At 35.5% G+C, this 13534-nt stretch overlaps 2 protein-coding genes across 4 annotated transcripts in view; one reads left to right on the forward strand and one right to left on the reverse strand.

Moving 5' to 3' along the window:
* The window catches only part of NUDT9 (nudix hydrolase 9), a 45265-nt gene extending 41296 nt beyond the window's left edge, over nucleotides 1–3969 (forward strand). For both annotated transcript variants that reach the window (XM_064369039.1, XM_064369040.1), the window contains exon 8: nucleotides 9–3969. In XM_064369039.1, the coding sequence (XP_064225109.1) occupies nucleotides 9–187 (179 nt within the window). In that variant the 3' untranslated portion in view covers nucleotides 188–3969. The remainder of the gene's footprint in view (nucleotides 1–8) is intronic.
* On the reverse strand, nucleotides 3013–11984 carry SCPPPQ1 (secretory calcium-binding phosphoprotein proline-glutamine rich 1). Of its 2 annotated transcripts, XM_064369050.1 has the most exons (6): nucleotides 11807–11984; nucleotides 10174–10206; nucleotides 10004–10081; nucleotides 6385–6411; nucleotides 5625–5654; nucleotides 3013–5532 (listed from the first exon to the last, which is right to left on the reverse strand). In XM_064369050.1, exons 1-6 carry the CDS (start codon nucleotides 11861–11863, stop codon nucleotides 5497–5499), a joined length of 261 nt encoding a protein of 86 aa, XP_064225120.1. In that variant the 5' UTR covers nucleotides 11864–11984; the 3' UTR covers nucleotides 3013–5496. The 2 variants fall into 2 exon arrangements, with proteins under 2 accessions (XP_064225120.1, XP_064225113.1); XM_064369043.1 differs by having other exon boundaries at nucleotides 3013–5654.
* Nucleotides 11985–13534: the final 1550 nt, after the last annotated feature.

The following is a 13534-nucleotide window of genomic DNA, read 5'->3' on the forward strand; positions in this document are numbered from 1 at the left end:
GTAACCAGGTGAGATAATGGATAATCTAACCCTAGAAGCTGGAGATGATGCTGGAAAAGTGAGATGGGTAGACATCAATGATAAACTGAAGCTTTATGCCAGTCACTCTCAATTCATCAAACTTGTGGCTGAGAAACGAGATGCACACTGGCGTGAGGATTCGGAACCTGACTGCCATGGGTTATAGCTGATGGTCTCCATGTAAGCCAAAGGCCCACAGAGGAGCATGTACGGAAAAGAGGCCAATATCACAGAATTTATACCAAAAAAAGGGCAGGGTAGGCCACTTGGCCTATTTACTTTCAAAACAATTTACATTTAGAGTGTTTCACATCAGAATAAAATGAGTGAGATGAACTGGAACACAGAATTTTCAGCTTTTTGGTTAAAAGGAATATAAGTAGTCATATTTTGTATGTATTCTATTTAAGCATGGCTTAAGTGAAATTTAAACAACTAATGCTCTTTGAAGAATCATAACCAGAAAAAGATAAATTCTTGATCAGCTATAACTTCTGTTTTCCATCTAGTTCTTTTTTGTTTGTCAGTGCCTTCCCTCCTGCTCCCCATCTTCTAAGGCCTGAAGGATGTTCCTGTCACATCAAGCTCCTTTTGGAGGAGTACCACCATTGGATATATAGTTTAATGTTTCATCTGATTTTTCTTTAAATTATTTGCCTCACATTTTGCTTCGCATGATCTTGTTGAAGCTAATTTTGAAAATGGAAACTATGTTTTCTTGACTTTGCAATAAGTTTTAAGAGGAAATTTCATTCACTTTTAGTCAATAGAGATCAAGATCAGTGAACAAGAGTTGATATTCTCATTTTCAAAAATTCTGAATTAAAAAAATCCAGAAAGTTAGTAATTTAAGTCAATATGTTCATTTCACTCTAGTGAAACTACTATATGTTGTAAGCCAGTTAAAAGTGGATGTTCAGAAAAGAATTGAAATCAGACAGGAGAAAACAATTACAGATGCTGGTGAAGATGTAGAGAAACAAGAATTCTTATACACTGTTAGTGGGAGTGTAAATTGGTCCAACCATCGTGGAAGACACTGTAGTGATTCCTCAAAGACTTCAAGACATTTGACCCAACAATCCCATTACTGGGTATACATCCAAAGGAATATAAAGTGTTCTTTTATAAAGACATATTCATGTATATGTTCATTGCCTCACTATTCACAATAGCAAAGACATGAAATCAACTTAAATGCTCATCAATGATAGACTGGATAAAGAAAATGTGGTACACATATACCATGGAATACTGTGCAGCCATAAAAAAGAATGATATCATGTCCTCTGAAGAGACGTGGATGAAGCTGGAAGCCATTATCCTTAGCAAACTAATGCAGGAACAGAAAACCAGACACTGCATGTTCTCTTGTAAGTGGGAGCTAAATAGTGAGAACACATGGACACAGGGGAACAATACACACTGGGGCCTACTGGTGGGTGGGAGGAGGGAGAGGATCAGGAAAAATAACTAATGCAACAAACCCTCATGACACGTTTACCTATGTAACAAACCTGCACCTGTACTCCTATACTAAAAACAACAATAAAACAAACATGAAAGAAAATGTTAGCCATGTGTGAATTTTAAACTTCTTGGTAGTTGCATTAAAAATGGTAAAAAAACAGTAAAGTGGTTTGTAATTATTTATTATTACAAATATATGGATACATTATATCCAAAATATCTTAATATATGATCAATATATAATTATTAAGTAATGTTTTTGGTTCTAAAAAAATGATGAACAGAGGTGGAGGTCTCTGTGAGTTAAAGTGTTTTTTGTTAAAAGAAATGTTAAAGATTAAAATAGGTTTTTGAGAAAACCATGGCTAATGCTATAAATCCCAGAGGAAAGGAGAGGGTTGGTGCTGCTTTAGGGTTTTTGGAAGCAAGGAAAAGGAAAGAAAAGTAGTACTGCCTTGTCTTAGTGGGCATGTTTATCTCATTCTGGCTAAGGCTCTCCTTTGAAAAGCCCTGTGATACGAACTCCTATCAACCTAAGTAGGATTGGGTTACAGCTGGAGCATCTCAAGAAAAGCTTTAGGGGAGAGAGACATAATTGTTTCCTTTCCTTCAGAGATGTCTGAAAAAGATACTAGGCTTACTCTGTAGCTAGAGAGCAGAAATAGGGTTAAGGTAAAACAAAAGTGTTTTTCTGTTTTTTGTTTTATTTGATGTCAGAACTTTTGGTGGTAAACCTGAATTGAACTAACAGGTGGCTTTTTTTCCCCCTTAGTTATGACTGGAGATTTTCCTGAGACATGTTAGAATGTTTGATTTCAGGATACCTCGAACCCTTCCGAAATAGTTATGAATAAGGCTTATGTACAGTATTAACTTCTAAAAATTCATAAAATCCTGGTCCCTACAGTGATAAATAAGGGATTAACACTTGATGAGGATGACCTGCTCATTGAATAAGAGGTTAGATGATTTTCTTTCTGCATAGAAGAGTCGGCTTTTACTTTCACTGTTTGGCAGCAAGAAATTGCTTCTTCCTAGCACTGAATAGAGTTATTCAAAATTGAAGCTACTTACAAAAACTCTTTTAAAAGTCTGAGAAATTTTTCTTAAAATTTTGGCATTTACTTGTGTTTCATAGTATTTTCAAACAGGGTCTCACTCTGTTGCCCATGATAGCACCATTAGAGTGCAATGGTGCTATCATGGCTCAATGCAGCCTCAACCTCCTGGGCCCAAGCAATCCTCCCACCTCAGCCTCCCAGTTAGTTGGGATCACATGTATGCATCACCACACCCAGCTAATTTTTTAATTTTTTTGTAGAGATGGGGGTTTCCCTATGTTACCCAGGCTGGTCTTGAACTGGGCTGAAGAGATCCTTCCATCTCAGCCTCCCAAAATGTTGGGATTACAGGTGTGAGCCACCACGCCCAGCCTGTTTAATAGTTTTGATACATTTGAACTGCCATTAATAAAGATACTTGGCTATATTAAAGATTTATTTAAAGTATGACTAAAGCACATGGTCTAGATAAATTCTTTACTTTTTTTGGAGTTTTCACTGGAACATGTACAAAGTATGCAAAATGATCAAACTATCAACTATAGATAAGATAGAAGTAGATAATCTTCTGATAACTGTAAATTTCCAGCACCATCTATAATAGAAAAAAACCAAAATGTTAGTTTCAGATATTCCTAGAGGAACATCTATTTGCTATATCACTAGGTAATATTCCCCTCATATTTATTTTCCTTATGTCTTATGTAAAAGAGATTTAAAAAATTAGAGACATTTAGTAAAATAAATAATAATACTTGCCATTTACTGAGTATCTGTATTATATCACTTAATTCTCACCACATCCTGTTGGGTAGTCGTATTCCCACTTCACAAATGAATACATTGATAGAAAGTTTGCCTGAGGTTTTATTTGCTAGTTGAGCTGGGATTTGAATCACGGTCTGGTTTGAAAACCTGTTTTGTCTATTATATTCCCTATTATGGTTCTGGGTCTTTTATGATTTATTATTTAAGTATGCGACTTGGAAGATTATATGTTACATAAATAGTACTTATGTTATTCATAGTATTGCAGTTACGATTTGTGACTTGAAATTGAAGGGCCACATCTGATTTGGCTAGCATTTTTGAAGTTGTTTTCGTAATTTGGCCCAAAGATAGTTTGTTTGATAATAATCTAAGGATAAAGGGCCACAGTCAGTATTTGTTTTGTCAGCAGGTGTTCTTGAGCTTTTGAAAGCATTTCAAACTCAAATAGAAGGATATGCAAAGCTTCCTTAAGATCATAACTACATTAAAAACTAAGTATTTGGTGGCTAAAGACGGAACTTGAAAATCCTGAGCACTTTGAGAGGCTACTCTTATTTAAGATTATGTTTTCTTATGCTTAGGACTTCTGGTGGTGGTTATTTTCTAAAATATTTCTGGAATTCTAATAAACTGACTTTAAAATACATCCTTTGAAGAAAGCATTTGTATTTAATTGGTCTTGTTTACACCTACTTTCATCATATTATTAATTTACCATTGTGGATACAGAGGCAACTTTTAATGATAAAAATATTTTAAAAGATATAAATGCTTGAAAGAATTTGGAGATTTTACTAACCATATGTAACTTCTGACATAGCAGTGCGAGAATTATTTCTGTCAAAATAGATAATACAGATTACAGTTATAATTTATTATATGAAGATATTTTCACCACAATTCCTTCTTTGCCCCTGCCTCCCATTTTACGGTTATTTTATTGCTGATATGTTAATATGGTATAATCCTGTATGTTGGAGGTGGAAAATAATGTGGAACCATTATACTTAAATGCTGATAAGTTGAATCCTTAACTGTTTACAGCATAGAGCTTAATCTCTCCCACTTGACCTCAGATGGCCCGATACAAGTATTTGAAATGGTAAAAGGTACTAAATAAGCACTTCAGGGTAGTAAAATTTGTTAGGAGAGAAGCTGCTGTGTGAAAATCCATTACACCATGATTGGGCCTGTGTATAGCCACTGCACTTCAGCCAGGACAACATAGCAAGAGCCTGTTTCTTAAAAATACTGAAACAAAACAACAACAAAAGGGATATATACCTTTTTGGTCTTTACATTTTTTTTTTTTTTTTTTTTGGTATGTATTTTAGATGAAATTTAAGGGCCACACCTAATTTGGCTAGCATTGTTGAAGTTGTTTGCATAATTTTGGCTCAAAGATAGTTTATTTCATAATAATCTAAGTATTAGATTCCTTAGATAATACTTCAGTGAAAGTCAAAGTAGAAGTCAAAGTTTGTAGCCTTTGTATCAAACAAATTAATGCTTTTTGTTAAGGTATGTTACCTTGCCTTGAGATCAGTCCGTTTCTAGGTGTAGCAGTTTTACAATAGGCTTTTCTCATTATTTACTATGAATTGCCTATAAGACAAAAATAACCCTGAAAGGCTATGTGCAGTGGATCACGCCTGTAATGTTAGCACTTTGGGAGATTGAGGCAGGCGAATCACTTGGCGATCAGGAGTTGGAGACCACCCTGGCCGTGAAGCCCCATCTCTACTAAAAATACAAAAATTAGTCAGGCTTGGTGGTGCACACATGTAATACTTCCTAGCTACGAGGAAGGCTTAGGGAGGAGAATCGCTTGAGCCTGGGAGGCAAAGATTGCAGTGAGCTGAGATCACGCCACTGCACTCCAGCCTGGGTGACAGAGTGAGCCTCTTCAAAAAAAAAAAGAAAAAAGCTATTTGAAATTTCATATTACATATATGCCTGTGAACTTAAATTTTGTGAAATATCGACATTATTAAAAAATACCTTTTTAGATCTGCAAAAATTTTGATGTAAATATTTTGGAGGAAACTTGAGTTTATGACTCATGAGTTCTAGTTTGGTAGATCAGTTGAGGTTGGCTCTGTCATATGTTTTTATAGTTACAAAGAATTTTTCTTACCTTTCCTGGCATTGAATGTAACTTACTTTTATCAATTTAGTCAAGGAAATGAAATCTTACCCCCAAAAAGTTCTAAAAGTAAAAAAAAAAAAAAAAAAAAATTAAGATATTATCTTCGGTTAGGTAAATGTGTAGTTTATTATAGCATAAAAAAAGAGACTTACCCCTAATTGGTTCAAAATAGCAATGAATAACTGAAGGAAGAAAAATCATTGATCAGTGCTGTCAGTAGGTTTATTTTTAAACGTACATTTAACTTATTACATATGCAAGTCAATATACTTTGTATATGAAAATCTATTTTATTGAAAAATTAATTCCATTTTATTGCATAGTATATTTAATGATATGAGCTTTTAAAATGAAGATGCAATATCTAGATTTAAATCCCTTTAATTCGCAGAAATATTTTCTTCTTTCTACAGCTTTGTAATTGTATTTACCATATTTGAAAGTTAGAAAATTGACTGGAATGGTTAAGAAACTCTGTGTACACTTCCATACAAGTTCTGTCTTTCATAAATGATTCAGATTCCCTGTGTGAATGATACTTGAACTAAAATTTTAGGACAACTATGAATACTTTGAGAACTTGCTTGCACAAGAAATTTTGCTGGAAAATTGCTTTGTAGCATCCGCATGGTCCTGTTTAAGATCCTGGCAGCTTGCTCAAGAAACTGACCACTCTGCCTAAAAGGTGAATCTCTTTACTTGTTGAGCTGTCTGTCTCAGAATGTATGCAGTAATATTTAAGCTAAACACTGTTACGACTGTGACAGATCTTAGGCAGGAGCAATGACCTCAGGTAGCGTTTGTTCTGTTAGGGTTCCTTTCCCTGCTCCCTACCTTAATTAGGACCATTGAGAAGTGTTGAGTGTAATATTTATATAGACTTTATAGAATAACAGGGCAGAATATACTTACCGCTATAAGATCGTTAGGTGTGAGGACCTAGAATAAAGGAAACAATCAAATAAGGAGTTGTAATTCACCATTTCATCTACTTTTGTATCTTATATATTTCATATTAGCTTGGTAAATGAGAGCATGCTTTTTAGAATTCCCATCATTTCTAAAGTTCAGCTATTAAGATTAAAATTCACTTAATTAAAATTAAGTACCCACCCCCCACCCAAACCTCTCTCTGGAAACAAATAGTCCATATTTTCTGTTGTCTCCAAACATAACAGGGACTTTTTGGAAAGATTGTTAAACCTATGCTTATTGGGTTTGAAAAAGACTTTATTTTGGGATCACCTCTTTCTGAAAGAAAACTAAGTTCTTCCTATAATTGTAATAAGAGCACTGGACATGGTGGCTCACGCCTGAATATAGCACTTTGGGAGGCCAAAGCAGGCGGATCACTTGAGTCCAGGGGTTTGAGACCAACCTGGGCAACATGGTGAAACCCCATCTCTACAAAAAATACAAAAGCCCAGTGTGGTGGCGCATCCCTGTAGTCCCAGCTACTCAGGAGGCTGAGGCTGAAGAATTGCTTGCACCTGGGAGGCAGAGGTTGCAGTGAGCTATGATTGTGCCAGTGCACTCCAGCCTGGGTGACAGAGCGAGACTGTCTCAAAAAACAACAACAAAAAACCATGATAGGAATAGTATTATTTGGAGTTAATATGCTGTAATATACAGAACTTTTTTGTATGTTATTGAATCAGCCTCATCTTATGTATTTATCACGAATTTAGTAAAATCTTTTCAAAAGTAAAATTTAAGCAATTCCTTTATACCATGACTGTAACCTTAGATCTAGTTCAGGTGCTTCTAGGAGAGATTACATTTCAATAAGAATGCATTTTACCCCCACTAATGACAAATGCTTATAAATTTTATTACAAATTTTATGCTTATAAAATTTTAGGGGTGAAATGGACTTTGTAAATCATCTATTATCACTATTTTATATTCTAGAAGAGGCTAAAGGTCAAAGGAGTTAAAGATAATTCCAAAGTATTAAAGGGCAGACATGAAGCTTACATTTCCAGATCATTTAACTTTAAATTAAATGCTTTTTCTACTGGTTGGTCCCTGGGTTTATTCCATGCAAATAAGGAAAGTTTCAGGTCTTAGGTTGTTCAGTTTTCAAGGACATGTGAGATTTGTACATTAAATTACTCAAATCAGACAAAATATCAATAACTAATGGCCCCCCAAAGAGAATGTTAGCCAGTAATTATTGGTATCAAATTTCTCCCCAGTTAGACCTAAAGAATTTTCAAGTTTTTGTTTTGTATTAAAGTATTTCCTAAGGAAGCTTTAAGTGTAACTACCTGATTTGGATTGTAAGAAAAAGGAAAAGGAAAAGGAATCAAAATCTATAAAAAGAAAAGAAAATTGTGAACACTTTCTCTTGCTTTTTCTCATTTATTCATACACTTGCTCATCCATCCATCCATCCATCCATCCATCCCTACAATATTTATTGAGCAGTTATTCTATATCTAGAGTTTAGGGATAGCAATAAACAACACTTTTCTTAGAGAGCTCACCTTCTATTTGGTGGAGATTAGAGTCTAGTGGATTCAATACAATTTTTTCTTTCAAGAGGTATTGATCTTTTTCTTTATTTGTCTGACTCAAAGCCCAGGAATCTGTCTTCTGTACGTGTTGACAGTTTTTGCAAATCTACCACTTTCCCTACAGTAAGGTTACTTTCTTTGCTAGCTTTTTAGGTACTGTTCTGCCATCTGGTGGTAGGAAGAGTTTCTATTTCACAGAATAGTGATTCTTTTAATTGTCACATCGATTTAAATACATTTAAATATAAGATGTTAACAGGGATTTCTAAGTTCTAATCATAAACCAAGACGCCAAGATTTTGCATCAGTTTAAAATAAATTTTGCCAGGGGCGGTGGCTTACACTTGTAATCCTAGCACTTTAGGAGGCCGAGGCGGGCGAATCATTTCAGGTCAGGAGGGAGTTCACCCGGCCTGACCAACATGGTGAAACCTCATCTCAAAAATTAGCCAGGCTAAGACAGGAGGCTGAGACAGGAGAATCGGTTGAACCTGGGAGGTGGAGGTTGCAGTGAGCCGAGATTACGTCACTGCACTCCAGCCTGGGCAGAGCGATACTCTGTCTCAAAAACAAAACAAACAAAAAACCTTAACAAATTTTAGCAGACAATAGGGAAATACTCCTAGTCCTGATTAGAACCAAAATAATTAGCAATTAATTATAAGTGCAAGTATAATATTTAGAATTTAACAGCTAGGATTCAATCAGAACAAGTAAAAACATTGAAGGAGAAGAAATGTTTTATTGAGGTCTAACTTTAGTGACAAATTGCTAAAAGTTGAAAGAAACACAATTTGAAATTAAATGAAAGCAAAGGGAAGGTGTTTATTACATTTAGATATAAAAATGCATAATCATGTTTGTATATTTAAAAATATTTAGGGGATCAGACACAATATTAAGCAAGATGCTGTTTTAAAATGTGTGTGAGCTGGGCATGGTGGTGTGCACCTGTAATCCCAGCTACTGGGTAGCCTGTGTGAGGTGGGAGGATCACTTGAGCCCAGGAGTTTGAGACCAGCCTGGGTAACATAGTGAGGTCCTTGTCTGTAAATAAAGGGTGTGTGAAGTTTTCAAATGTATGTGATTTTTAAAGAAAAAAAAAATCATTGCTTATCCAAATTTAACATGGCGCCAATCTGTGTTGCAGGATCATTATTTTAGACTGAAGTAATTTTCTACCTCCAAATTGCCTTGTGCTTTTCAGGTCTGCACCGATGCACCTGCTGTTCTGCCTGAAATGCCCTATCCATTTGTCTTCCTTCAAGACCTGGTTCAGATACTGTCTTCTCTGTGAAATTTTGATCCATAGCTTTGTATTTGTGTCTAGAAGTACCTATCAAATTACATTATAGTTTCCATTTGTGAATCTCTCTTCCTCATCAGATCTGAACTTATACTGTCTGTACCTCAAGTACTCACTGTTGACTCTATAATGTAGTGAACACTCAGTAAACGCTATCTGTATTCTACTTACAAAAGTGTTATATATAGGATAAAGGCAACTCTACTGTGTATTTAGCATTGTTACAGCCTTTATTGAAAAAATGTTTCAAGAATCCAGATATTAGGAGAGATTGGAGAGGGTCCAACAAGAAAAACAAAGTAACTATTTTGCTTGAACTTGGGAAAATGTTATAGAAAACTGGGAGAAAAATATTTGTAGAGAAAGAAAGCAATAAGGTGAATTTAAAAAGCAGAAGAATGGATATTATAGAAAGAAGTATTCTCTTCATAAAAAATAAGCTCATAACAGTTAGAGTACTTCAGCACAAACACCTTTTTAATGGTAAGTGCAGAGAAACTGGGAGAGGACACTGAAGATTTGGAGGGACATTTGCTAGCCCCTTGTCATGTTCCACTACAAGATATATGGGAGAGGAGTTTGAACAGCTGATTCCTGGGGACTTCCTAAAGCTTCATATTTCAGTATCAAAATTTGGAAGGTTTCATACTACTGTCTAACTAATAAATCCTTTTAGCTGTTTCAGATTCCCCAAACCCACACTTACCAGGGGTGGTTGTGGAAGTAGAGGAAATTGGACCTGAGGGAAAAATGGTGGTACTTGTGGTGGGAAAAAGATAAATCTCTGTAAAAAGAAAAATGAGGTCAGTCATTTCAGGCAATGGCAAACTTTAAAAATAATGAATGCATTATTTGAAAATACAACTAGAAGTTTACCTGTTCACTGGAACTTCCACCATATTGTTCAAGCTTGCAAAACAATAACAGCAACAAGGTAAAGCAGCATATGGCAATACATTATCCACTAAAGAGAGGTTTTGTTCTAAATGGTAATAGGTAATAAGCCACTATGGAGCGTTATACCCATCAGTAATGTAATTTCGCTTCTGAAATAAAAAGCAGTTGGATATCTAATAGGGAGAAGTTGAATTAATTTTATGCAATGATTTGGAACACCAGTTGTTTTTAAATTTATATCCAAAGAAGGCTTTTATTTACATTTCCTAAGTTTAATTTCATATTACATGAATATCTCCTTTTGTAAATCTTTGAATGAAGTGTTCTTGATTTAGTTCTCAGCAGTTATAAATTCAAAGTGAAGGGAGTGTGGAAATGTACATTTAAGTTCTGCATCCCAAACACAAATTTTGAAAGCTCCCTCACTTCTTCAAAAGCTCCTGTGTTACAAAGTGTGCAAGGGAGAGAGTTTCTTGCCAGCTTGGTGCCCTCATATTCAGACTAGTAAATACAGATTAGACTCAGTGGCTCATTTGTATATAGTCAGTTGACGACAAAATGTCTATATAGGTGAAGTTAATGGTGTTCTGGGATTACAGTATTTCATATATTTTTAGATGCTATCATTGTAAAAAGCACCATTATTTCATAAATTACCAACAAGGAAAAGCACTTCTGTTAAGCTGTCATGACACTTCATCACACTACGTTTGTAAGACATAGCTCAATTTCAGGGATGCTAAAATATCAAAAAGTACATATTAGAATTAATGAAATGTGTATACTGCATCATTCCCATCAGCATAAAGAAACAAGCAATACAGATTCTTTGGAATTTTAGACCACGGTACTTGTCAGCTTTGGCAAAAAGGATTGTGGTCTAAAGAAACAAATTAGGTTTGTTATCAGGGGCACTACAGATGATGAATGTAGCTTTTTATCCAAATCTGGTTTTCAAAAATTGGACTTTTAAAGATGTATCTGTATGTAATCCTTTTAGGATTTATCTGTATGATCACTCAAACATAATTCAGGCATAAGTATTTTTGCATTCATAATTTAGTAATTAATATAAGTTATCTTAAATATTTCCTTCTGTAAAATCAAATATACAATGAAGTAGATACTTCCTTGGTGTCAGAGCATTTCCATGTAACAGCCTGTTAAGAAAACATGAGATGGTTTGGGGCAAGGGCATTACAAATGAAACTCAATTCAAACTGATTAATTTAATTAATTTAATTGGGTCACTGCAGAATATTTGTTCTATATCACTGAATTTATTGAGAGCATCCTGTCTTTTCAGATAGGACCGTTCTGTGCTTTAGATGTCTTAAAAAAATTATCTCCGTGCAACTCTGAGGTGTTTCTGTAACTCATTTTATAGACAAGGAAACCATGGGTTAGTTCAAGTCACACAGCTAGCGCATGGCATATGGAGCTGGGATTTGTATTGGGCAAACTCTTGGGCTGACAAAGAGTGGTGAACTAGTTCTATGACTTTCTGGGATACCACTTTCCTCTTTTGTGAAATGAAAAGATTAGACATGCTTTTTAGCCCAGAAATCTCTAAATCTGAAATTGAGTCAGCAACTGAGGAGGATGTACTCACGGGGATGGGCAGAGCAGTCGCAGTGCTCAAAAGGCCAGCCAGGATGAGAACTTTCATTCTAAAGGTTGAGCCTGGAATTGAAGGGGCAGGAGATCATTACTAGCTTTTTCTATATAAGTTCTATTCCTATTGTAAATAAATAGTTTAGTTAGAGGTGTTGAAGTACTGGTCAAATTAAATGGTGCCTCCAGACATAGGTTTTGTAAGCCTAGAAGAGTGTATTTAAAAGCTTTGAGGCCAGGCGCTGTGGCTCATGCCTGTAATCCCAGCACTTTGGGAGACGGAGACAGGAGGATCATGAGGTCAGGAGGCCGTCTTGGGTAACATGGTGAAACCTAGTCTCTACTAAAAATACAAAAATTTGCCGGGTATGGTTACGCACGCCTTTAGTCCCAGCTACTCAGGAGGCAGAGGCAGGAGAATTGCTTGAATCCAGGAGGTGGAGACTGTAGTGAGCCAAGATCATACCACTGCTCTCCAGTCAGGGCAACATAGAGAGACTTAGTCTCAAAAAAAAAAAAAAGCTTTGAATTCCTTAGACAAAACATGCACTGTTTAGCTCCCAACATAGCCTATTACTTTCTACTTTCTTATAAAGTTACAGTTCAGCCTATATACTGTGCATGTTTGGTCCCTGAAGTTGAGTGTGTGATCTCTACACACAAATCTTTTTTTTTTTTTTTTTTTTTTTTTTTGAGATAGGGTCTTGCTGTGTCACCCAGGCTGGAGTGCAGTGGCACAATCGTAGCCCACTGCGTCCTCAAACTACTGGGCTCAAGTGATCCTTCTGCCTCAGTCTCCCAAGCAGCTAGGACTACAGGAGTGTGCCACTACACTTGGCTAATTTTTAAAAAATTTTCCTAGAGATGAAGTCTTGTTATGTTGCCCTCCTGTTGCAAAGCTGGTCTTGATCTCCTGTCCTCAAGCAACCTTCCCACCACAGCCTTCCAAAGTGCTGGGATTACAGGTATGAGCCCCTGTAATTCTACTCACAGACTTTTAAACACCAGTGTTGCATTGTGCTTACTGTTAGCAATTGATCACTACTGGATAAAATAAGAGGAAAGTTTGTATGTAAAAGACAAATAAATCCACCAGAAGCTTGTACCTCTGCGAGACTTACCAGGACTTAGTACAGTCTGGTTGCTGTTATTGCCAGTTATAGTTCTCAGGAAGGAAATTGTATGGACAAAAAATTGTAAGGCTTAATGGGTTGGTAGAGAATAAGAGCAATGTAAGTAAATTCAGATTCAATAAAGCAAATCAACCGGCCTTTTATTGATCTGCTGGTTCTGAAAGGAGACATTTTTACGTTTAAAAAATCACATTTAATTCAAATTAACTTACCTTGTGAGTTTCAAACCAAATCACTGTATTCTGGAGTTGGATTTTGAAAGAAAAACAACTTTATCATATTCTTATTAAGACTTGTCTCCAGCATTTGAGGCAAGTTATATCTATATCTATAAATCACATTTCAGCTATTATATACATTTAAAACTCAACTCTGATTTATCTTAGTGCTATTTCACTTTGCCTGAATTTAGACAACTTAGTTCCCTTCTTTTCCTTTTTCACATTTTTTTCTTTGTATTTCTCTTCTTTCTGAATTCAAACATTTTAATTTCTTTCTTCTTTTTAGAAATGAACTATTAGAAATCATTAAATTACCCAATATAAGACTATGTTACATTCTTTTATCTAGTGCAATAGAATCAGTCCAAATGA

This window comes from Aotus nancymaae, unplaced genomic scaffold (genome assembly GCF_030222135.1).
Source record: "Aotus nancymaae isolate 86718 unplaced genomic scaffold, 86718_ANA_hifiasm-v0.15.2.pri h1tg000006l, whole genome shotgun sequence".
Classification (NCBI taxonomy): domain Eukaryota; kingdom Metazoa; phylum Chordata; class Mammalia; order Primates; family Aotidae; genus Aotus; species Aotus nancymaae.

What these genes read in the sequence shown, in the direction of transcription:
- SCPPPQ1 (XM_064369043.1), bottom strand. Translation starts at nt 11,863, where the DNA reads ATGAAAGTTCTCATCCTGGCTGGCCTTTTGAGCACTGCGACTGCTCTG. An exon ending in GTGGAAGTTCCAGTGAACAG is followed by an intron (nt 10,082 to 10,173) that starts GTAAACTTCTAG and finishes TTCTTTTTACAG; the next exon opens with AGATTTATCTTTTTCCCACC. An exon ending in TACTTCCACAACCACCCCTG is followed by an intron (nt 6,412 to 10,003) that starts GTAAGTGTGGGT and finishes CCTTTATTCTAG; the next exon opens with GTCCTCACACCTAACGATCT.